This window comes from Lepisma saccharinum, assembly GCF_977018435.1.
Source record: "Lepisma saccharinum chromosome 15 unlocalized genomic scaffold, izLepSacc3.1 SUPER_15_unloc_1, whole genome shotgun sequence".
NCBI lineage: Eukaryota > Metazoa > Arthropoda > Insecta > Zygentoma > Lepismatidae > Lepisma > Lepisma saccharinum.
The window spans coordinates 2,552,358-2,579,329 of NW_028142892.1; the positions used below are offsets into that span (position 1 = coordinate 2,552,358).

The window sequence follows — 26,972 nt, forward strand, 5'->3', positions numbered from 1 at the left end:
ATTACCCCATTTTAGACGCCAAAGGAGAGGAAGAGGGGTGGGTCCTTTTCCACCCTCGCCTGTAATCAGCCCGCATCAGCGAGAAAATCTTGGTGGAAACATACTGCATCGCCCCCCCCCCCCCCCTACGTTTGCTGACAGGAAAAGAGGGAGAAGTCAGTCAGCCAATGGAACACTTTTTTGGCAGATATTACGACATCAACACAATTAGGAAAACGTATGAAGTGGGAAACGGGAGTTATGATGCACGTAAGATCGAAGTAAACTTTTGTAGAAACCTGGATGACAACGCATTAAGCGGGTTGACGATCTTTAGTTCACCTATGTGGTTTTGATTATCTCTAACAGTTCCGCTTTTTTATGAAGTGTTGCAGGGAACAAAGAACACGTTTTAAATGAAAGCGGTTACCGGAAGTTGTCGGCTACAAGGCCGAGAGTTGCTTACTCACGGGAACCTGCTGAACTCTAGGTCAGAGCTGGACAGATGGGCCAGACTTTCAGGCGCCACACATCTGTATTTTCGAACATTCCTGCGATCTTATCTCTCAAGGTGGTGTATTTATCGATGAAAGTGCTTGACCTGCCATACACATTGGCAAAGACTGCAAGTCCAGCAGCCATTTAGGGCTGCTCCCACCCTCCCCCGCGAGTTTTCAGCAGCTCATAGGCCAAGGAAACAAGTCCAGTCGATTTAAAATAACATCCAAGCACATTCGATCTTCTATTCTCGCGTATCCAAGAGCAAGCGTGACAAAACAAGCCTGGCACGTTGGGTAACGGCAGTCGGGTGCAGGGTAACATTGGTGCACTTGAGGGAGGGGAGGGCAGAGGTCAAGTGCTATTGGATATCACTCAAGCATGGTGTGGTGGTGTCTATTTTTAGTTCAGACCTAATTGTGAGCGGTAGAGCGCTCATAAAGCGAATGAGGAGGAAAAAACAACGCATTTTTCGGCCGATTTCCTTCAATTTTTCAACTTTTTTTTTTTCAATTTTTTCTATCTTTTTCTAAATTTTTCACGGTTCCCGGGAAAAGGGTCGTTACTTCGAGAGGGTCGTTATACCCGGGGTCGTAGAATCGAGAGTTGACTGTATTTATATCCATAAAAATTACAGCAAAATGGCAGAATATTGCACTAAATTGTATGATATTTACACATATATCAGATTGGTAAAATTATCAATAATTTTACTGATAACCAATACACTGATATGCCTATATCGGCTCATACCAATAGAGTACCGATTAATCTTTCTCATCCCTACAATGAAGTAATGTAACTTTAGTGTTTCCTCTGCCAATGAAGTCTGATGCAAAATGTAATAATGCGGTTATTTTAAGTGTTTTTATTTTTCCTGCGACGTTTCATACTGGTTTTCCTTAACTTTTTACTTTTTCAAGCTTACACAAAGATAAACACACAACCTTACATGGCTGAGAAGTGTGGTGTAACTACAAAAAGTTGTTATGCAAACCTTTAAGAAGAACATAGATACAATGAAGTCTGGTATGAATTATAGCAGTGTTACCACTAATTTTTATCTAGTTCTTGTACGAGGTTCATTGAAGTTCTAAGTTCTCCTAATTTCTTTTGAAAAATGCACTCACCTCAGAAAGCTGAAACTGCAGTCACTTATCTACATAATTACCCTCTAGATGTACATATTTTTCACAATGCTGATGCCATGATAGCATGGCCTCTTCAAATGCTTCTTCAGGGGTCCGTTTTGTACACTGAAAAATCACTGATTCAAGAGCGGAACAGTTTGAAAATGGAGCGTGTTCTTGCGTGTTGGAAAAAAGTAAAATCGCTAGGTGCAAGGTCAGGTGAGTACGGACGGAGCATGTGGAATCACTTCAAATATGTTTTCCGTGAAAAACATCCGCCAGATGAGGAGAAGTGTTGTCCTGATGAAAGCACATGCTAGAGCCATTTCCAACCGTTCCTCTCGCAATGTTGGAATCAACTTGTTCCTCAAAAAAGCTTCATAGCTTGTACCTATCAGTGTGGTATCCTCCGTCCCAAAACATCATATTCTCAGCAGAGGCGGTAATTGGTGGCTGGTTCGTTGCCGAGGTTTCCATTGGTTTGTTTTCACACAATGTTCGGCCTTCTTTGAACTGCCTCACTTATGAACGCACACTTTTCACATCCATGACACAGCCACACCATGTCTCAGTCAATTGAAGATGAATATCGATTGGTGTTACTCCACGCAGGTGAAGGAAATGGATAATAACACACTGTTCTTTCAATGCAAACGATGCCATTCCCAATATCAAAAACACGTCCATCGCTAGACAACACCATTAGCTTCCTATAAGCTGGACCATGCTGCCATCTGGCCTCATCAACCTTCAAGAATGGATGCTTCTTTTCAAACAACTCTCATATTTTATTCATAAAAAAAAATAAAAAAAAAATAGGGATACCTTAGAACTTGAATGCACCTCGTATATATGCCATCCAAGTTGTTTAGCAACCATACCTGGCCACTGAAGAAGACTTACCAGCGCCCCTGTCATGGAAGCCTCCCTCACCCAGGCACCAATGTCTCCCCTGCTGTCCAGGGTGTAGTCCTTCATCCCTTCCAGGAAGCAGTCAAAGATCTTATATAGGGTTTGCCTGTTTATCACATCTGACTCTGCAAATACATCAATAAAGCATTGTAGATTCTTTCTGTGGCGACTGCAAACTCATGTTAAGTCAGATATAGTATAATTGCATCAGCTGTTTGCTGTCTGTTGAATTTCAATTAAGGGTTAAAATACAAAATTATAATTACACCGAAACCTCGATTTTACATTTTTCAGAGTACCATGGAGGAAAAACTAAAATGCCGGAAAATGTAGTCAAGGAAAATTTTATAACATTTTGCAATGTTGGAATTATGAAGACCGAATGTAAAACTCAGGAACATAAAATTGGGATTCCACAGTGCATTAAAATGTAAAGCCAAACTGGATTACATATATTCCAGACTATGCAGTTAAAAACTTAAAATGTAGGAGAATGTAATAAAAATTTTAAATATATATATATTTTGTTACATTAGGACTAGGAAGATTAAGTATATTCTGCAGGCAATGCAAAACCTGAGAATACAAAATTAGGCATTCATTGTCAATATAAAATGTTTAGGAAATTCCCTGACATTTCCAGTCCATAAATGAAATTTTTCTAGTCATGCTCATTATCATCACGATTTTTGTTTTTGAACCTTGTCTTTCTCAATTAAATATAAAGTTCCGTTAATTATTACGAATATATTTGAATATTACTATGAATATATACAGTTTGTTCGAAGCAACAGATTGCACTGAAACTTGCTACAGAGACCATAGAGAAGATGATGCTGACAAGAAAAAAAAATAGTTCACATTTTCACCATCAGGGTGAAACATGGTGCTGAAATTTGGTGCACAGGTTGCAGGTGATATCTGAGCTTCGTCTCAAACTCCATACATCCAGGACTCTAGTAGTGCACAGTGAACAACATCTCGGGAAACGCTTCATGCGACCACCGATTACACTGTCTATGCTTCCAAAGAGTCGTTTGCATCGACACTGCTATACCAACATAAACTCAAATTACTGGTTCATATGAGCGCAACATTTCAACCTGGCGAGGAAAATTTGAACCTTTTTTTTGCACTTCTCCAGTCTGCAGAGGGCTCTGAGTAGGGCAACAATAATTCTAACCACCCAGTACTAACTATTAAGAACAATATTGATTTCCTAAAGTTATCATCAATTTTACCCCTAACCCATCTGGAATGTTTATTTACCTGGCCCAGTTCCCTGGACACCAACTGTCTGGCAAATGGTGGTGAGGGCTGTCACGGCATCCCGCCTGCAGTCGGCCCACTTCTCGCTCGTGTCTGTTATCCGTGCGCACTGGACCAAGGCAGGGATGATCACATGAAGCTGGCCTTCCAACATGAACTTCGGAAACGATCCTACCAGAAAAACATCAGCATGAACAAGATAGCTTTAACAATACCCACGACACAACATTCCCACGTACATGGCCTCCCCGATGGCATGGTGGTAGCATTGTTGCCTTGTAATCAAGGGGTCCCAGGTTTGATACAAGGCGGAGGCACATGGTGGTTTGGATTCCACTATAAACTGTAGGTCCAGTCCCAATTAGCCTTACTGTGCACAAAGTGCACTTAAAAAACACCAAATCAACTCATGATAACTTTACTTTTACTCAAAGTTAAATGGTAGTACCACAATATGATTGTATGTCATGAGGAACGTGACACCCACAGTATGTGAATACATCAGTAGATGGCAGTGTGATGAATGCTTAATGTACAGAGTGCAGTGGTAATTCATTGTTGAGTCGGTTACTGCGTGAACAGCATTCGTGTATCAAAATAGCCATTCCTTGGGAGAGAAATGCCAGATAATGCCACTGGGTGGCATTGTGGGGAGTAGTCTTTTGTTCCTGTAATGCTAATGTATGATTTCCAACTTGTAAACACATGTGGCACAGTGCTATCTTTAACGAAGTTTTCCTCACTTTGTAATCCTACACCTAGTACAAATGATCCTCATTATTTATACATTCCACAGCCCCCTACTTTGAATTTTCATGTCAGTCCCACATTCTCATCCAAAAAAAAAAGTAATAATAATAATTGTCATGACTTATGCTCCAACATGTAACAGAAAATCAAAATGCTTCATGAACAATAATCTAACAGTTATTTTTAGTGTTTTTTATTTTATTTTATCTGTGACGTTTCGTCCTGGTTTCCCAGAACTTTTTCAAGCTACATCAAGTTCTGGGAAACCAGGATGAAATGTCGCAGATAAAATAAAATAACAAACACCCAAAATAACTGTTAGATTATTTTGAATCTATAAAAAGTGGTTATGTGAACCTTGAAGAAGAAGAAAATGCTACATTAGGTACTGTACTGTCAATTGTAGAACTTTTCATGGGAGTTGATATCAGAATATGTCTTGAATAATCCACGTTTAAAAGTGAAATGAAAATTCGAAATCTATTTTTTGTGAACAATAAAGAACCATCTTGGAAGTGATTCAACAAACTATGATAATGCTGAAACATTGCCTGATATAATCAGTGTGCTTTTTGTATAAATATTACTGAACAATAATGAACTTTAAGTTCAAGAAGTATTTTCAAAAATGAAGTATTTCAGTTTGGTGACTCAAAGATAAAAATATGATTTCAAAATAGAAGACCTGGCAACTATGAAATCATATATTGTGTTGCACATAAACAATCAGCCACCTTCAATTTGATTCAACACAATATATAGTTTAGTGTACTGGTTTTGTCTTTCAACTCCTTTTCGAGAAGTTTGCAAAACGTCACCTCATGGAATAAACACGAGTGAATAATAAATAAACTGTTCTTCAATTCAGTTTCTTCTTTAAGATAGGTCTCCCACTATTTTGTTGCCTGTTTTACAGAATTCAAACATTAAATTCAGAACCAATTTCCTGAACTTCACAAATAAATTCTGAAAAATTTTCTGATGCATTTTCCTACAACTTTCTTCCTTGTTACTACTATACTGCATCCACAAACTCCCATTACAGTCAACTTCCCTTTCCCTTAAATAATAATAATATATTTTCGGTACAGATCAAGGATACAAAAACACAAACTGAGTTCCATTAAAATTTAAATAAAATGGATGATGGATGTGAAAGTACATAAGCTATAAAAGCAATGAATGGGGCCAGATTAGTTAGTACTCGATCAATATTAGCCAGTGGCATACTCAAAGGGGAGTTATTGGGTTCAAACCCCCCTTTGAGCTTTTCAAATATTATGGAAAATGCTGTGGGAAAAAAAATTAAAATGGTCAATTTATCAGTCAAAGATCTGCGATGACAATAACAATAACAACAATATTATTATTTGAATTATTATTCTTATACAGTATGAAGAAAAGCATGGCATTCGAAACCAAGGGTGCCCATCCTCCACCCAAAAAGGTAGAACATTTCCCCCCCCCCCCACCTTATGCCGAATTATTTACTCAAATTATTTTGGTCAGAAAAAAATTGCGGAAAAATATACAACCTCTGACAATAAAGTTCGGTGAATGATCCTGAATATCGAAAGTAGACGAATTCTTAATGAAACCTACCTTACTGTCCTTCGAAGTAATCCCCTCCCATGGCTATGCACCGTTGAGAACAGCTGTACATGTCCTGGAAACTTTTAGAAAAGTCTTCTTTCGGGATGGTGTTCAAGACCCTCGTCACGTTCCGTTGGATGTCCGGAATATCCTCAAATCTCTGACCTTTCAAAGCAATTTTGAGGCGTGGGAAGAGAAAGAAATCTGGAGGATTCAGATCCAAATTTCTTGCAATGCATTGCTACAGAGGATGAGAGCTGGTGTGTGAGGTACGACCCTGAAAGGAAACGCCAAAGCATGGAACGCATCAAGACGATGCTTATCAGTTTCTTTGACAGTGATGGCATGATCCACAAGGAATTCCTGCCGGAGGGAACAACAATTTTTCCGCCTTGGCCTTCTTCCGAAGGGGTTATGCAGGAGAACGCCATTCCATGCTTTGGCGTTTCGTTTCAGGGTCGTACCTCACACACCAGCTCTCATCCTCTGTAGCAATGCATTGCAAAAAATTTGGATCTGAATCCTCCAGATTTCTTTCTCTTCCCACGCCTCAAAATCGCTTTGAAAGGTCAGAGATTTGAGGATATTCCGGACATCCAACGGAACGTGACAAGGGTCTTGAACACCATCCCGAAAGAAGACTTTTGTAAAAGTTTTCAGGACATGTACAGCCGTTCTCAACGGTGCATAGCCATGGGAATGGACTACTTCGAAGGACAGTAAGGTAGGTTTCATTAAGAATTCGTCTACTTTCGATATTCAGGATCAATCACCGAACTTTATTGTCAGAGGTTGTAATACAGATATATTTAAGCAATATAGCCTATGTTTATGTTATGTACTTGAGGCTCACTTTTTTGTTTGGTAACATAAAACGTACGAAACTGCTAAGGCTCACTGTCATTGTTAGTGTATTGAACCTTATTTTTAGCAGTTTCTCTGCTTGACTAACCTTGTATGAATGTGAATTGGGGGGGGGGGGGGGCAAGAACAGTTTACTTTACCTTGGTAGAAAAAAATTTCGCATAGTGCAGGAGCAAAAGTTACAAAAAGGGGGTGGGGCAACTGATCTCTCGCCCCCTTTATCCGCCGCCAACAAAGAGGTGGTGTTTTACTTCAACCATATCTCCGTCATCACCTACAGCCACAGGTAGCTTATATAATCTGTTCATAATAACCTAAACTAAAAATCAATAACAAGTCAATCAAATGAAACGAACCCCTCCATTTTTGTGTAGAGATATATAGAATTGGTATAAAATTTTGTCAACCCCAAAAATTCCCATGACGCAGGCACATCATGAATCCCTCCTGTGGGCACCCCTGTTTCAAACACACACGTCTTTAAGTACGAATGCCCTGAAAATAAACACGAATTATTGAAAATAAAATATGAGGGCAACTATGATTTAAAAGAGAAGAAAGTTGTTTTGTATTTCAGCTGCAACAATGTTCAACAAACATATATCTTTTGTGTGAACAATGAGCATTAACTAAAGAAAGTTTTTGGTTCTTCGTAAGCGGCTAACGTATAGACTAGGGCTGAGCCGATACTACTTTCAACCGATAACGATGCCGATACTCTCACCGATACCGATACTTGTATAATTCTAATTTAAAATAAAAAACGACAATTATATATGTTTGCGTGCACGTGTGTGTGTGTGTAATTTTATTATTATTACATTTTATACGTATGCATTTCTGACCAGGGGCGATGAATAGTTTAACCCACCAAACGATGCTCTCTTCCAACGATGCATCTCAACTTTACAGTATTTAAGGTACTCACATTTTCCGCGAAGCTGTTTTACGTTATTTTCTATTAATTTTGGTAGCCACTGCCACCATCCTCGTTGGAATTCGTTGCGTTGATGCTTGGCACGTTTCTGTTGTTTTTTCCTAAATCGGTAATGCAAATTTCCCAGTGCTTATAGCACATTCTCAATCTCGGCCATTCTGGAGGTGGTGATAATCACCACAATCCGGGAGCCTTTACCCCCAGGGTTGGTTTCAGGTTCCCATTGATATGAGGCTGGGTGAGTCCTGGAGATACTTTATGTGGAGACAAGGCTGGAAAAATTCCAACCTTAGATCACCCATCCCGGGAATCGAATCCAGATCTCCGTGCTTGTCTGATGCCCTTTCGACTTTATTTATTACTTTTTACAAATAAGATACTACACCTGATCGGTAGTATCCCCCATTTGTCACATTTTTCTCAAATTTTCACATTTATCAATTTTATATATATATATATATTCGATCCTGAGACCCCTAGCATTGCAGCACCCTGTGCTAACCACTCCGCCACAACTTCTAATATGCCCCCACCGGGTATTGAACTCAGGATCCCTTGATTACAAGGTGACGTTACCACTATTCCATCGAGAAGGCCCCCGACTGGACCACCGCGGCTCCTTGGATGAGTTACTTTGATTATTTCAATTTGTTTTAATATATTTGCTTCTTCTTGTGGATTTTCTTCACACTTAAAATGTCTCACCTATCATATATAACCGTTGACTAGACAATTATTTCGTAACAAAGTTGACATGCTCCTAGAATTTGTTAAAAATAGAATAACTAGAAAGTAATTTCAGTCTATTGCTTTCATATACTGTATATATTTATGTAGATCTCTACTACTTAATAGTAGTAATTAAACTAATTAATAAATTACAAGTATTAATAATTAATTAATTATAAGTATTATTAATTAATTAATTAAAGTATAATAAAACACTGGTAATGTGAATTTCGAGAACATTTTAGAAATAACGCCTTCAACTTTTCCCCTTGATGAAATCCTGCGTATGCTACTGATATTAGCCAATAGTTTTACCGATCTGATGTATCTAGAAATAGCCTGCAGTTTTAAGTCAAATTCTACCAATTTGTTATTGTTTTTATAAACATAAAGGTATAATAATTCACATGTACCCACGTTTGCTAAAGTAAATTTCTGAAAATCCAGATTCTGTATTAAAGTCAAAACATACTTCTCTTATTGTTCTCCATTAGATGGGAGTGTTAATTGGACATTATCAATTGTCTAGGGTTTCTACTACTTTTAGCACTTTACTTTCTACTACTTACAGACACCCTATTAACATGTACAGGGTGTCCAAAAAAGTCACACAACCAAGACTTTGAACGTACGTAACTTTTGTACAAAAATTCATTTCAGGTTTGTGCGACTTACTCACTATTTATATATATTCGGTGGTATTTCTAAAAATTAAAAATACAAAATTATTTATTACTTACGTAAAGTGAGTATTTATTTTGTACACCGACAACGTTTCAGGAACCACTGTTCCCTTCTCAGGTCCTATATTTCGGCTATCTGAATATTGCCATAGCCACGTCCATTCCAAGATGAGAGTAATTTTGTATTTTTAATTCTGTACAAAAGCGATATAGACATGAATATTCCACTGGGTATTAACTTTGTCTAGGTATATATTATTATTTAACATTAAACAAGAAAATGATGATGTGCATGAACGTACGAAAAATGTTACTAAGGTGTTAATAAGTTTTTGTACGAAGGAAGAATAAACATGGATGAAAGGCAGATATGGAGTTGCTCGCAAAACTTTTTTGATGTGTATTGATGGTCTCTGTGGGTATTTATTGCATTTATAAAACATCAATAAATGTTTATTCATTTAATGCATTACAGATGATTTATGAGATTAATTAAGACCAGGGAATGAATTTATATGCAGTTATTTTTACCAGAATATGGAGTTAAATATGGACTTAACATTATAAGACACTACAGGAGCTACATAAAATAGTCTCGGCATTGTAACTATGTAAACAAAAGAGATTTCCAACATCAAAATTAGAGTTTTGGCCTGACAATTAAAGAAATGAACATTCAGATACAACTTGTATATACTTCAAATTTCACGTTAATTAAACTTTAGAAAATATCCAAAATTTCAGTTTTTAATTTCACAGTTGCTCGAGAAGGTTTCACAAAATATTATCCGTTGTCTCTTGTAGTTAATTATATAATTATGTTGACTTGTTGCAACCCACGTGCATTGTCGTACAGCAAAAGATAACCCCTAGACAAATCAGAGCCCAGTACGAAGTGCACCGAATCTCGAGTGCGGAGGTAAACTGTGGGGGGCCAGGCAAGTAACAGCTGCATCACTATTTTGAGGAGAAACTTGCCTCGTTTTCACCACCACCAGAACAAATCCTGTGGATATCAATGGTGCAAGAGACTGCAAAATGTCATTAATTACTGTGTAAAACACAACTTGCAATGCAAAAATGAGTGATTCATTTTCCCCTACAATGACAAAGCAATAGTGCCAGCAATGAATGACTCAGTACGTTAACAGCATTGATCAATGTCAACAATAAATTATTGTTATGAGAATGATAGACATACATTTTCTGCAATTACGATTATTTTCGTCATAATATTTGTTTACAAATTTTAAAATTACAATTTGTTTAGAACACTTGGGTTTACATGTCAGTTTCCTCAATACATTTTATGGTATTGTAAAAAGTACGTTCCAGTTATTGACTTTTCTGCACAAACTACAATTTTCCTTAGTTAATACACAGATTCCAAATTTATGTATTTTCCCTACTTTTACGTCGCTTTTCTGTAACTTTCGCTAATCATGACAATGAAGATGAATGTTTATTTAGTGGTTCTCTTTATCTGTATTTGCTTTCTGCCCCTTTTGGCTAATTGTGAGAATGAGGAAGAATCATGAATGATCATGAGCAGATTGGGGAATGGAGGAGCAGGAGAATCCGATCCACCCAACTAAACTGGGTGTCAGTGTAGGATCCGAGCACTTCGATGTTTCTCGGAATTTTGAGGGAGTGGCCTTTTCACCCCTCGCAGGTCATCAACCGGCAGGGTTGGGTATCGCCGTTGCGTCCAAACAATGTTTCCAGCTAGAGTAGTTTGTGACCAGATTGAAGAATGACAGCTTGTACGGCGGTAAACCGCATATATGAAAACAGTTACAAGTGGTCTCGAATCAGAGGGCAACACTCGCTAAAATGAGTATAATGGTGGCAGGATGCCTATGTAGATTATCATAGTAGTAGTACTATTCGCACCAAATAACTATTCTACTATTGAAACAGCCTAAAACACGCAACGTGTTAAAAATCTTCACACACTGTGCGATTTCTTGAGTAGCACATTATTTCTCTCGATTTCGTGAAGACCGATTTCGAGAATCCTCCTTAGCAAATGATGCCTCTGCGATGGCGGGTTCGATACCGGTGAAGGCACATTGTGATTCGGATCCCACTTTAAACCGTGGATCCAGTCCCGATTAGCATTACTGTGCATAAAGTGGACTTAAATCCTGTCTCAGTTCCTTAACAAACCTATCGAAGAATCAAAAATTTAAACAGGTAAACACATTTTTGTCATTTTGAGGAAAATTATCATTTTTGGCTATTTTTGGTTCATATGAATCTGCCTCGTCCTCCTCCGTGGCTGTGCGGTTTGAGGCGCTGCGCTTTGGGCTCCGACTGCGGGACGGCATGGGTTCGAGTCCACCTGGGTTGTCTCTGGGTTCTCGCCTCAGGCACTTATCTAGAGATATGTTTCCGGGGGGGGGGGGGGGGGGGGGGTCCGAACCAAGTGTCTCAGGAATAATAATAATAATAGTAATAATAATAATTAAATTAAAATAATTATATTAAATTCATACTAATTAAAATACATAAATTAATATTATATTATTATACGAATAGGTAAAAGACTGTATAAGAATAGAGATATAACAGAGCATATTTATTACTTAGCTTACCTGTAGTTAAGATCGGAATAATTTACATAAAAACAAATGCCGTGTCAATGAAATTAATGTCAAGTAAATGAATAATTGAATATTTATAGAATAACAAAAATGATGTTATATTTAGTTGGAGAAAAGTAATTTCTATTTAATAGTTTATGTATATTATTTTGAGTAGTAGTGTACATAAATCTTCTTTGTAATGTCATTCAAAGCCGTATGATCCCAATAATCCTTGCCTTCTAAAAAAATCATAGGAAATTAATAACCACCGATTATGCAACAAATGATAATATTTTCATTACTTAATTTTAGTAATTACTTGGTAAGTCTCCCGGACCAATGCCCCCCCCCCCCCCTAAATACGTCCTTCAAAGCTGTATGATCCTAATATAGTCCTTGTCTTCCAATAAGTTCAGAGGAAATTATCCCACAAATGCTAAATAGTATATTTTCATTATTTAATTTTTGTACTTAATAAATGTTTTGTCCAGGCCCCTAAATACGTCCTTCCTGTCCTTCAAAGCCGTAGATCCCAATATAATCCTTGTTTTCCAATAAGTTCAGAGGAAATTATACAACAAAGGCTAAACGAATATATTTATTATTATTTAATTTTAGTACTTGATATGTCTTTGGGGGGGGGGGGGGGTCCGAACCCCCTGGACCCACTAAATATGTCCTTGCTCTGCCTCTATACGGGCCGGTGGCAACCCACGATCTTGAGGAAATTGGGGAGCTACAATTGAGTAATGTTAACCCGTCATAAAAATCTCCTATAACGACGGGGGGGGATTCGACATGCTGACCCCACGTCACCCCATTACCGGTTTTATTATTATCATCATTATTATTATTTATTATTATGAATCTGCCTCGTTCAATAAGTTTATTTTATTGAATTAAGCACAATAGCCAACTCTTGCAATGAATCACTGGAAAGACATACACATGTGGTTGCACATATATTTAAGAATGTAATGAATAATTATATTCTTGTGGTAAGAAGTCGTTGTCATTTAACAAACTTTATTGATTTATTCTATAAGCATTATTGAAAATATTGTGCCATGCTGAACTTAACCACTTAACAAAGGCACATTGATTGCTTAATGAGGCATTTTTCTTGTGTTGCAGAACAGGTTCAGTTTCTAGAGTATTATAATGCTTTACACAATTCATTCGAAGAATTTTGAGAATATTGGATGTTTTATCAGAGGGTCCACACCCGATAAAATATCTGTGGATGTTTTACAGGTTTCATCACATTTAAGATGGTAATTTTCCGGTGCAACATGTCTGTTGCCACTCAGGCTGAAGAGCCTGATGACGTGGACCAAAGTTCCGATTCATAGGTTGCAACACTTTTAGGCAGGAATGACCTTGGCAGGAAAGAGCTCTGATTGGCACCCTGTTGACAGCTGACTCAAGAAGCCCAGCGACCGACAGAACTCGAAGTGCTCGGATCCTACCTTGACATCAACTTTAGGCATCTTTCCTAGTTTTTGTTTTGAGTCCACTTTATGCCCAGATAAGCAAATCAAGACCGGATCCGAACCAGTATGTGCCTCCGTTGGGTATGGAACCTGGGGCCCTTTCATTACAAGGTGACCAAATTTCTACTGTCTCTTCAGGGAAGCATTCCCAACAGGAAAACTTACATAAAGCATTGCTTCACCAGTTTCTCATTTATATAATGAGCAATCCCCTCCCCCCAAATTAATTTCCGTTTAAGAGCAAGAAGATAAAATTGATAAATATCACATTTTTATGTAACATATGATACATTCCAATTAATTTTTAAAAAGTAATTAGTGACAGACATATTTTTGATTTGACTTTATGAGAACACACACTCATGTAAGACCTTGTTTCATTAATCTTCCACGTGGACAGCAGGAATATTTAATAAGAAAAATGATCATTACAGAGCATAGTTCACCCTCCAATTACTGCTCCTTTATATTCTCCAGAAAAATATTCAATGGTAACACTGTTGAGCCTTGTTTCCATGTTAATAAAACATTCAAATCAGCATTTTAATGTTTTTTTTTTAAGAAAAATATGTTGATATGTAAGCATAAATAATCATACCAAATTTTATTTGCGTATAGTTGTAATCATTAATTTGGGTAACACTCTAATTGCAATGCTCATATATCAAATATGAATTTATGTACCACTTACATAGGTATGTTATTCTCAAACACTATAGTAAAAATAAGTAACTGAAGTAACGGTGCTTTCAAAATTATCGAATGACAGGAATCATGATATTAAATAACAATATATTTTCCACTAAGTACAACTATCATACTAGGGGGTTCTTGTGAATATCCATAGGTTGTCTTAAGTTATTTATGCAGAAGTAGCGCAAAAGTAGCGAACAGGAGTAGCGTAGTGAGCTACTTTTTGATAAATGTAGCTGTAGCTGTAGCAAAGCTACATTTTGGAAGAGTAGCTGTAGCTGTAGCGAAGCTACTTTTAAAATGTAGCGTTCTGATCACTGCCCACAGGGACCATCAATACACGTCAAACATTATTGCAATAGATATCTTTTATGCAAGTTTGTTTTTACTTCGTGCAAAAACTTTTTTACACCTTAGTAAGTGTCTACCTCTTTTTGTACGAAAGTTGCATATGTTCAAAGTCCCGGTTGCACGACTTTTTGGACACCCTGAAATAAACAATATGAACAACCTACTACGATGCTTATGTATTGGTGTCATAATCTGTACAAAGAGGAAAAGAGTACTGCTTTGAAGTGATATCAGCTCATCATCCTCATCAAGAACAACAACACAAAACAACTCACCCAAAGCTAATGAAAACCCCATCCGATTTGACTGATAGCAAGAGGACAACTCTGTCACATACTCGGCAACAATCCTCTCCTTCTTGTCCTGGATGGGAACTCCGTCTTGTGTGCGGCAGTATTCAGTGAGGAAGGCAGGGAGTGCACACAGCCCGTACGCTCGGACGTTTGCTTCAGTCTGCGTGAGGCAGTCGTTGATGATACTCTGCCACAGGTCTAGAAAGGGAAAACTTCCGATGAATGTCTCGGAAACATTGAAAAATACAGTGCACATCTAAGGGACAGGCGACACGTGTCGCTTGAGAAATTCTCCAATCAAACACAGGCTTGTGCAGCCTGTCACGTTGCTACGGTGTGAAACATTGCTGCTGATTGGTTTGTTCCTACACAGCATATGCTGCATGTTGCTTCAGTCTGAAATCTCCCTTATAGAACTAGACATGTACCTATTAAACAATCCTGCATTACCTAGTATGATAATTACTAGAGACTGGATTTTAGAGGGAAGTCGTCGTTTATTTTATCAACATGGACCATGAAATAAATAACAATGTTGATAATTATCTTCCACCAACAAGATTTTTTCCCCTTTTTCAGCCACATTCCCTTTTTAGAAACATTTTCCTTTCTGGTCTCTTTATTGACTATTTTTTCAGCCTACATTCATTTTTCCTTCTTTTTAAAAAAACATCTTCCTTGGTCCCTTTATTGACAAGACATCAAATATTTTGTACGACTGTATTTTCCCTGAACAAAACATTCAACAATTGCCTATTTACTGCAGTTTAGAAGAAAGAACAAGTGGCTTCCACCTTCCCTTCCTTCCATGAGTGTTGGGAGTACGTTGCAGCAACTTGGGCTTAAGCAGCAACAAACGCATTGAAAGCGTTGGGTTGAAAATGTACATATCTGCTAGATTTAGACTTTTATTGTGGAGTTTTTTTAGAATAGTTTTAACTTAACTCTGTGACAGTGACGACAGTATTGAGTGTCAGTGAAATGGCGATGCCTGTTACAAGTGGGAGCAAGCTATGGAATACAGAAAGTCGTTGCAAGGAAGATTTCATCGAAATGGATGGTAAGATTATGTGCTGTACTTTACCTTAAAAATCCCCCCCCCCCCCCCATAGGACTATAGTCCTTTTTCATTTCCTTTTTTTGGCAATACTTTTCCCTTTTTTCATCCTTCTAGAGTAAATTTTTGTCCTGTAAAATCTGGTCTCTAATAATTACATAAAGAAGAGTAATATTAACTTATTTAAAAGTGCAGAAAAGCCCATTGTTTTGAAAATATTAAATATCGAAACCCCTCACGAGAGGAGCAAAATAGTTAATGGTACCATCAGAAATGACAGCCTTCTTCAGAAAATTCAATTTCGACTGCCATCTTGCCATCTCAACTTCTCCAGCTTTCTCTGTTCTACAGACTACCCAGCCAATTCAATAATCTAACAAGTGAATTACGCATTTTTGAAAATCACGCATGTTTTAAAAGGCTATTGTGTAAAATTGTGTAAAGCTCTTTATCACATGTAATTTTTGTTTATGTTGTTATTTTTTTGTTGTTATTTTTCTACTGTTATACATTTCAATGTAAAATGGATAATGATGTATTTGGAATTCTTTGTTAAATAAATAAATAAAGTTAGTGAACATCTGATTGGTGACTAGCTTTCAGTGACAATGGTCTGTACCACTGAGCTATACTTGGCTTCATCCCAAATTGCACTACAGTGCATCTCTGTTTGTTGCAACCATTGACACAAGTGTCTATACCCTAACTGGACGAGTCTAGCGGCAAGATAGGAGTGAGAGCTACAACCATGGGAACAATTCTATGCTGCCGAAACAAAATTGAAGTTTTACATATAGTAACGTGACCTGTAAAATGTGTTAAGATATGTTACAAGTTATAACAGCAATAAAAAAGGACTAACACAATACAGCGATAATACAGAAAACAACCGATCACGTACACATAAAATGTTGTAATTATTCTGTAAAATGCAAAATGTAAATTCCCTTAAAAAATGGAGAATCCTAACATGCTTTTACTGTCATACAATTCATATACGTGATAGAAGATGAACATTTCAAATATGCCAGTTTCCAAATCAAATTGGAGGTTTTATTCACCAAAATGCCCTTATTTATACATACAGAATTTGAACTGAATGTGTAGTCGATTTTGCACCAAAATTTCGAACCTTCACCGAAACTTCAGTGAAAAATCTATGAAGCTGTATCTAAAATATATTATCTATTAAGACAATAGTCAATCTTATGTGATCTATCAATATCTGAAAAACTATTAATACTGTATATATTAAATTACTGGAGTAGAAAGTGTAGCAAATGCAATGTAATTATAAAGCATGAAAAATAATAATTCAAAACCAGATTTCATAAAATGGTTCAGATTAATGTATGAATCATACACCAAGTGGAAACTAAACCCCAGAGATTTTTTCCAGGGCTCATAAGTGTTCAATATGTACACCCTCTGTCACATGGCACACAATTTATCTGCAGTCCATTTCTGCCCACACCCAAGCCAGCTCATCAGGAGCGGCTGTGCCAATGGCAGCAGCGATTTGGTGCTGATCGTTGAGATCCTGTCATACATTGCACTCTCAGAAAGAACCGGCCACATGGAAACTGAGGCATCCAAATGCTTGGTTTGCTGTCAATACTGAACCAGCTGTTTTCACAATTATGCCAGCACTATATACAGTGAAACCTCAATTTTATGTTTTTCAGGGGACCATGCTGAAGAAATTTAAAGTACGGGAAAATGTAAAATTGAGGAAAATTTCATAACAGTTTGCTACATTCGGACTATCGAGATTGAATGTATAATGCGGGAAAATGTAAAACCTGGGAACATAAAATCAGGATTCCACTGTATATAAATAAAACAAGCTAAAAATGGGGGGGAATAAGATTTTCGTGATAGAAAAGAGATGGTGGAAATGGAAGGGTTGCCAGGTCTAGATTGATGATTTAGTTGGAACAGATAAAAATTAAGTTATGAAGTGAGGGTTGGGGGATGGGGATTGGAAAGTTACTGAGTGGTCTTGGGGTTTGGTTGCACTCATGATTGATATGTAGGTACTCCTCATATTTTTCCTAATGAGGTGTTGGTAGATTGGGTAAGAGGTGGATTATTACCTGTAACCAGTCGTTGAAGGGAATATTGCAATGGTTGATATGGGTGGCAACAGTGAAGTCCAGGTTGTTGATTCTGAGGTTGAGGGCTGTGGATTTTTTTTCCAGGTAGAAGCCTAGAGTGAGGTTACATAACTCTGAGAGTTGGACTTTCACTTGCTGTATAACATTTTAACACATTTCTGAATCATTTAAGTGCATATACTTGCAATCTTTCACAGGCTTTATAATTATCATGCACTAATTTAACATGATGTGAAGATCCAGGCATATAATTTTGACCACCGGGTAGCACTTAGGTGCTTCAGTAATAAAAACCAGTAATTTGAGTATATGTCAGTACAGCAGCATTCAGTATGCACCCCGTCAACATGAATGAAGTTTTGGAAGCATGAGGCATCATTATTAGTGGTCTCGCAAAGCATTTCCGGGATGTTCACTGTGGACCATATTTCAACCTGATGGTGAAAAAATGAACTACCTCTAGGCAGCTCGTAAATAAAGGTTCCACTATGACTACAACTTACCTATGACTTCCTCCTGATGAAAGGGCAAGTGGGAGAGAGAGGCTTTCTCTATGAGGACGGTCACAGCATGCTTCATGAAGTCCCCTCCGACCCCTCGGAACCTCTGCTTGTCCTTCAGCCTCTGCACCAGATCCCTCACTTCCAACAGGGTCTCTTCGTCTACAACAAAAACAATTCATGATCACACTTCTCTTCCAAAATAAACATCTATAGCCTAGCACAATGAATAATACTTAACTCATGATTTCATCAGTGGTGGTTTAATATTCACTCTTGGCATGAATGGATGTTTCAATCTGTTTGTTCTTGACATTTTCTTCACCTTCTTCAGTTTTTCTGAACCTTTATTTATTCAACACATACAGGCCCACCTTGCCTTGAAATTGATTGTATCCCCCACTTTAAATATTATAAACCACCTTCGAACTGTGCTATAGGGAAGAATACTCTCTTCAGAGGCCTCCCGTAATATTGCATAGGTCTTAGCTGATGAAATATCAAAATGTAATGTAAAGCCGAAAATTTCCCAATGCGGATGTACTTACCGACGACGTTTTGGAACCGATGCCAATATTTAAACGATTCCGATACATAATTGATTGATGATTGATTTGTGATTTTATGTCCACTTTATGCACAGTAAGGCTAATTGGGACTGGACCTACAGTTTAAAGTGTAATCGATCCGAACCACTATGTGCCTACACTGGGTAATGAACCCGGGACCCCTTGATTCTGATAGATAAAGATTATTCAACTGAAATGGAAGGTTATTTTCAGCATGACAAAAATAAATTTGCTATAAAAACATTACCAATCGGATATTAAATATATCACTAGAGGCTGGTGGCTCTGAATAGGTGATGGACTAGTAGGAAGAAAACAGAATTATAGAAATAATTAGATCACATACATGTACTTAGTAGAAAATGGGGTTTCTAACAAAATACTAACTACCTAACTCTCTAGCCTTCTTAAACCCAAAGGTTCATGGCTGCAGCAACACAGACCTTCCTTCCATCTGTCATCCTGAGCGAGATCTATATACTCTTTTCCATCCCTACCAATTTCCTTTAGGTCCATCTCAACATTATCCCTCCATCTTCGACTTGGTCTTCCTACTGGTCTCTTACCATCAGGTAACCTAATTATATAGCATATTGGTTACGTGCGTGTTACTCACTAACTATAAACAAAAATACGTTAGAGTATTGAAATTGGTCTACTTACGTAAGTGAGTATGTATTCGTATGTAAACGACGTTTCGGAAACTTTACTGCTTCCTTCTTCAGGTGGTCGTATTTTAGGCTCGGAACATCAAGCCACGTCGGAGAAGTGTCATGCGAGGATACTAGGTGAAAGGTTTGGGTTTTTTTTCTTGTAACAGGGTACAATTATTTCCGCGTAAACGATAAGATTTTTCGACAAAAAGAAGGGTTAGCGATGGGCAACCTGATATCGGGTTTTGCGGCAAACATTTTCTTGCATTACTTAGAAAAAGCTGTTATGGAACATGTGGGAGTAAACATAAAATATTACTGTAGATATGTGGACGATATCCTTGTAATTGGAAAAAAAAAGATCTTAACACTGTTTTTGCTGAGTTAGAGAAACAAGAGGACAGAATAAGATTCACTAGGGAGAACTCGGTAGAAGGTAAAATTAACTACCTGGACCTAAAGATTACTAAAACTGAAAAGGGGATAAGGACAGGGGTGTTTCATAAACCCCTAGCAGGCAATCTTTATATTAATAAGGCATCGGAACATTCCAGTAGGGTCAAATCAAATGTTTATTTAAACTTTTTTGTAAGGGCTGAGAGGTTATGTAGTAATGCCGTAGAAAAAGAAAAGGAAATATCATGGATAATAGAGGTAGGAATGAAGAATGAATTTTCCGAATATGAAATAAATGTGTTAGCCAGAAGAGTGAGGAAGAATATTGCGAAAGAGAACCCCGATTCTGATAGCAGGTTAGGAAAGGAGGAAGGTGAGGAGGGAGAGTTGGATAGTAAAGTTCATTATGTTGGGATACCGTACTGTAAAGGACTCAAGGAGAAAATGGAAAAAAAACAGTGAAAAAGTATGGTGTGAAATGCGGGACGAAAGCCCCTAGAAATATTGAAAAGCATTTCAAAGATTATAAGACGGGGGTAAAAATTTGAAGTAACCTCGACGAACAAAAAGGGGTTTATAGGATCGAATGCGACTGCGGGATGGAATATATTGGACAAACCAGCCGGAACATGCATATTAGATGGGGGGAACACGATAAGAATATCAAAGAAAGGGATCCGAAAACGGGGCTTGCGGAGCATATAATAAACAGTGGGCATAGAATAATAAAAAGAGATGTTATCAAAAGAAGTAACAGTAAATTGGATAGGAACTTATACGAAACGGCACTTAATTGCGCGGGATACAGAAATAAACTGAACCAGGATGACGGCAATTTAGATGATGTATGGATTAGCTTTTTTAAAAAGTGGGACAATATGAATAATAAAAGTGCCCCGATAGGCTTCCATGTCACCTTGGAGGTAAAGAAAGCAGTCGAAGTGGAACGCGAATTCTGCTTAGATTGGTGACGAGAGAAAAATAAACAGGGAGGGGAAGTACCCCACCACTCCATAGCACGGCGCCAGTTGCTCGCACGCTTCACCTTGGCAGGGAACTAGGGCCGTAGTGGTGTTTTTAACATGTTTTATCAAGAGTTTTAAGGGTTTTTAACAAAGGTAGTTTTAATTCTGCAAATGTCGAGCACTATGAAGTGTTTTTAACCCAAACCATTCACCCAGTATCCTCGCATGACACTTCTCCGACGTGGCTTGATGATCCGAGCCTAAAATACGACCACCTGAAGAAGGAAGCAGTAAAGCTTCCAAAACGTAGTTCACATAAGAATACATACTCACTTACGTAAGTAGACCAATTTCAATACTCTAACATATTTTTGTTTATAGGTAACCTAATTTTTCAACGAATCTTACAAAATAAAAATATTAAACTTATTAGAAGGTAAAACTAGTATTATCGGTACCTATTTAAATATCGGTTTCTTGCCAGACTACATCCAGCCACCTAGCCAAGACCTTGAAACAATATGACATCAAACTCGCACACAAACCAATAAACAAAATAGCCAGTGCCCTAAGCAAACACAAGAGATCATTCCTTTCCCCACTAGACAACCCAGGTGTATATGATGCCCAGTGTGAGTGCAAGTGACACTACATTGGCAGATCCATCGGATCTGTCAACGAGCGTAAACAACAGCATTTAGCGGACGCAAAAATTCCCAACCCACTATCTGGCTAGCAAGGCACCTCAACTTCAATAAACACAGGATCCAAAAAGTTTCAGTAGGCACACATCACACACCCTAATAGACACCAAAATCAGAGCTGAATGGAATTATGTACTTTCAGCACGAGCTGAATATTGACAGCGGTCAGGCTAAACATGTTTGGCTCCCCCTGTTATTACAACAGCTCAAACCCATCACGCGCAGCAGACGAAATGGCTACACCAGCACCCCTAGTGGTAGTCGAGGAAACAACAACAGGAACCAGAAGTCAACCTAACAGTAAAGTATCGAGTTCCCAAGTGGATGGTGGCAGAGTCCACTGAAATTAATAGAATATTTACAAGTAAGTTTCGTGGATATTTCTTTAGTAACTCGTTTACGTCTAATATAAGGACAATTTAGATATTCCTTTGAGTTTTGGGGAATCCCTAATGCCAGAGAGAGTCGAGGAAATCCTTACTGTGCTTTACTTTTTAACTCCTCAAGGCAGATCGACGTGCTCATGCATGTTCATGGAATTCTGCGTTAATAGTGGTTCGACGTACAATTGTATGTTTGCTGCATGGTTGACATCAAACTTCTGTTAGATGCCATCTATTGGTGGTAGACATAAAACTGTTTTTAGCAGTTTACTGCCATCTACTTGTACAATGTTGTTTTTGTGTCAAACATCGACAATGATTGGGTTGTCCTGAATGGTAACCCATGATGAATTCCACAGAAAGACAAAATTGTAAATTTTCGACAGTGACATTCCCATACAAATGTAAAGTAATTTTTCAAGTTATTTGAAATGGCAAGTGTTAGTTTTAGTCATTTTTAAAGTGTTAGTGTTATAAAAACTGCATTAAGAGTGAAAATTTTACTTATTTTCAATGCATCCAGATTGCATGCAAAATGCATGAATCAAAAATGCTCACTGATCAAGATGTGTGAGAACATGATGGTTAATAAATCTGAAAATTTGATTTAAATATATTCTAGAACTGACCCCTGTGGTGGAGCGGTTAGCACAACGTGTTATGATGTCAGGGGGTCCCACGTTCGAATCCTGGCCTGGGCATAGGTGGTCTTTGTGCGTGTCCTTTCATGAATTTCATCATATTAGCACTCATCCTCATCATCGTGATTAGACAAAAGTGGCAGAAAAGTCACGCTAATTAACAAAAAATCAAATCAAATTCTCTATTCATAATTGGGAAAAGAAATTCTCTAGTTTTAAAAAATATACAAATTTGTTTGATGTAACCAGAAAATGGTAAAGCTGAGCGATTTAAATACCGCTTGATGTTCAGCAGGCGGAAGACTTACATCCCGGATGAAGAAACTGTAAAGGTAAGGAAACTTACCAATGTATTTGTGAATGCCACTGCCTGAGTTCTCTGCCAGAATGGCTAAGCTGTGGATGATTTCTGCCACTGCCAGGATGCAGCCATGGCGAGCGTTCAGGTCTATGCCCTGGATCCTTGCCAGCAACTTCTTCATCACCTCATCCGCCATGTACGTTGGTGCCTTAGGCGTCAGGTTATGCAGGGCCTGCAAAGTAAGAAATCTCTCAGGCTGTGGAAGCAAAGGAATAAATGGTGGACCCTTTCTTCCTCTCAACTCTCTTTTCTACTTCTTTGGTTAATCGTGATGATGATGTATGAACAAAGAAGTTATTTACATTCTGCTCTCATCAGAGGAAACCTCTAATTACAGAATGCAGACAAACACAAGGGTAGAAAAAAATTAAATTAATTCAGGCGCCAGCCCCTTTTATACAGGAGCCCTCCTTTTTTTCTTTTTGCAAATGCGGACTAAGAAAGCCCTGAATCTAACCAAGATAAAGCTATACATTTTGAAACATGATCTTAAAACACTTACTAATTAATGCAAGATTAGATTAAAAGTAATGAATTCTTGCGCCAGCATGACATTCCTAAAGAAAGTTCAACAGGTAAGAGCATGTGAATAACTATGTAATACATTCTAATATATGGCCAACTTTACCACACTGCCGCAGATTTTAAAATTAAACTACCAAAAGTGAAAAAAAATTATGATGGCATATGTATTATCCTGAACGAATGATCCATGTGATACAGAAAGCACACAAATATTACAAACACATCCTGTACTTATTATTAAAAAAAATGTAATGGAAATTTCCATAAGCAAACTCGAAATATTAAAAAAAATACATAACACTGAATTTGAAAATTCAGCCACCAGGTGAGAATTTTCAGGTGCCATGGCGACTGGACACCCTATAATTTCTAGCTTCGGATGAACACATATACGTATGTATATTAGTTTATCCCGGGGTACTGGGTTTGAATCATCCTCATTGTCACAATTAGCCAAAAGATATTAAGTAACAAATATCAAATGAAATCAAAATATATTGGTTTATACACAACAACAACAATAATGAAATGGATGAAGGGACAAACAAATATATACCCAGCCTCACTCAGGGTTTGAGCCTGGGATCTCTGTCACAGAGGCCAGCTGGGCAGTGATATTGTCTTCTGAAACTATCACAAAGCTGCCAGAAAAGTGGGGAATTGATTACACTTCAACTTTCACATGGAACAAGAAGAAAGTTTTGTAGAATATATTATCAGTGTGAATTTAAAGAGCAAAACTGGCAAACAAATACTTTGTCTATATGCAAAATGCTATCTGATATTTTCACAAACTCCGAGCATTTTGCTCTATTTGGATCATGAATATTTAATGTAAAATTCGGGAAAATGTAAAATCGGGGTTCCACTGTACTAACTTCATTGTTTTGACTTCAGTTGTGTGACTGCGACAGCTATGCAGGTTGAGAGATGTTCAGTTCCACCTATGGCAATAATAGAGGTAGAGCTCGTGCACGTTCGGAAGTTCTCTGGCGTTTCTAATGCGCAGCGTCGTTTCGAGTCTAACACTCCGCACGGAGGTTACCGGGAGAGGGGAAGTGAGTGAGTGCGAATGTCAGAGCCAATCAGCACGAAGTGCCTCGGCACATGCACGTACGATCATCAGCTATTCTGCTAGAATGCTTGTAACAGCGAGAGTTGGAGAGGGACAAAGTAGAATACTAGTAATACAGCAGTGCATTTAAAGATAACAAATCATTTGTAATCCAGTATGAGACGTATGCGAAAATGAATATCCTAACGAGAATAAGTAATTAGTAAAAGGTGGAAACTTACGTGGTGGAACTGGAACAGATGTGTGATGGCGACATTGAGGCTCATTAATCCAATCTTTCGATGTCGCTTATGGAGGAATCTTCTGCTTCGGAGTCACAGGAACTATCACTGCATATTTCACTGTCACTACTGCTGTTGTTGCTGTTAACCCTGATAGTGAGGTGCTCTATTTCAGGCTCCAACAAACCTTCAGTTTTGATATAGTATTGTTCAACATCTTGCACATGATGGCAGACATCACTCCATTCTTTCTCCCCAATCTCCGAAAATCTTCTTTTACACAGCTCCCACACATCAATTAATTTGAAGGTGACATTGTGTTGTCCAATCCATTGTTTTACGTTGCCCCATATCTTCTCAATGCTGTTCAAATCTGGATGATAAGGTGGTAAACGTAGGACCGTGTGACCATATTCAGCTAGAATTTGATCTAAAATGAACTTTTTGACTTTGCCCTTATGCAACTTTATGTTTTAGAGTTCAGTTTTATACATACCATCACCGAAGGGAATTTTGTTTTTGTAACAACCAGTTTTGCATGTCCTGCTTCCTACTATTTGAGGTTGGGCATTTCTCGTACTGAACATTGTGGTAAGAAGCATTATCTATTACTAAAACAGAGGTAGGTGGCAAATTGGGTAGGAGCATTTCTTTAACCCAGCGAATGTAATTCTCAGAATTCATTTCTCTGTGGTAATCTCCGGTTGATTGATTCGATTTAAAAATCAACAACGCGTTGGGAATGAAACCTTTTTCATTGCCTGCATGTACGATAATGAGACGCTGTCCCTTTGAAATAGGCACTTTCATACCTTTTACACTATCATCGCACCATGCTTTGGGATTTGCGTGCGAACTACGTATGCACGTTTCATCACTGTATATTATCGGTCGCCCTTCCCGACGAAATCTGGTTAATGGCTCTCAAGTAAGCTATACGTGTATTGCGTATGTCACTTCTTTCAATGAGCATCCGTCTGTTGCTTTGAATCTTTTTCCAGCGAAACCACAGTTTTCGAAATATTTTTCTTAAGCTAGATGATTGACCTTCATATCCAATATCTTGGCGCAATTTCAGCAACACGGATTTCAAGGTAGGAATTCTCTTTTCCTGAATATAAAATTCATTAATTGTTCTTCACACTACACAGAGATCAAATTCGTCCAAATTTGTGCACCGTCGTGGCCGGTTCTGATTTCTGCGCAGTGTATCATAACTGGTTGATGTGCCTTCTTCCACCTTTACCATTTCTTTTTTTACAGATTTTATAATTTTCAGACACACCAGTAGCAGCAGAAACACGTTCATATACTTTCTTTAGTGGAATAGTGCATCCATTTTCATCGGCATCCCTTTGCATGAATTGCAGCACATTTGCCACAACTTCCCGTGTTTGCCCACGAATCGTCCTGCGGAAAACCTTAGAATGAACGGGAGGCATGTTTCCCTTGAAACGAACGAACAAACGAATGTGAAATTAACAGCACCCGCGTGAAGATAAACAACCGATTTACAACTAGTTTCTGCCTGGCCGCCCACGACAACAATATTCTGACTCATGATTCTTCTCCTCTCCCCACCCCTACCTCGCGCCAGCTCGAACCTTTGCTGAGGCTCGTTGACCAGCTTTCATCCATACGCCAGAGAACTTCCGAAAGTGCGAGAGCTCTAACACGTGACTGACAATATCTGCATTGCAATTTTGATTTGATTTGAATTGATATATTTTAATTCGCTTCTTTTGCAACTTTTGGCTAATTTGTGAAGATGAGGATGAGTGATGATATGATGAATAGAAACTCACAAACATCCATGCCCAGGCCAGGATTCGAACCCGGGACCCCTGGCGTTGTAGCACGATGTGCTAACCACTCCGGCACTGGGCCGGCCACATTGCAATTTTGCTTTCATCTGAACAAATCATCAGCTACAGAGGCCTATGGAGAGTCTGTGCTTCCATAAGCACAGCTACAAGGTGGTTTAAAATGTTTAAAGAGGGATGCCATTCAGTTTCAAAGGAAGGTGGATCCGGAGTGTAGATC

The 26,972-nt window shown here is 38.1% G+C and overlaps 1 protein-coding gene across 1 annotated transcript in view; it reads right to left on the minus strand.

The window, feature by feature from the left end:
- Tbcd (tubulin folding cofactor D) overlaps nucleotides 1-26,972 on the minus strand; it is a 122,315-nt gene that overhangs the window by 12,427 nt on the left and 82,916 nt on the right. The window contains exons 10-14 of the mRNA XM_083115794.1: nucleotides 23,094-23,280; nucleotides 18,440-18,598; nucleotides 14,745-14,960; nucleotides 3,789-3,959; nucleotides 2,511-2,644 (exon numbers count right to left, since the gene is read on the minus strand). Coding sequence (XP_082971920.1) covers nucleotides 2,511-2,644; nucleotides 3,789-3,959; nucleotides 14,745-14,960; nucleotides 18,440-18,598; nucleotides 23,094-23,280 — 867 coding nt within the window. The remainder of the gene's footprint in view (nucleotides 1-2,510; nucleotides 2,645-3,788; nucleotides 3,960-14,744; nucleotides 14,961-18,439; nucleotides 18,599-23,093; nucleotides 23,281-26,972) is intronic.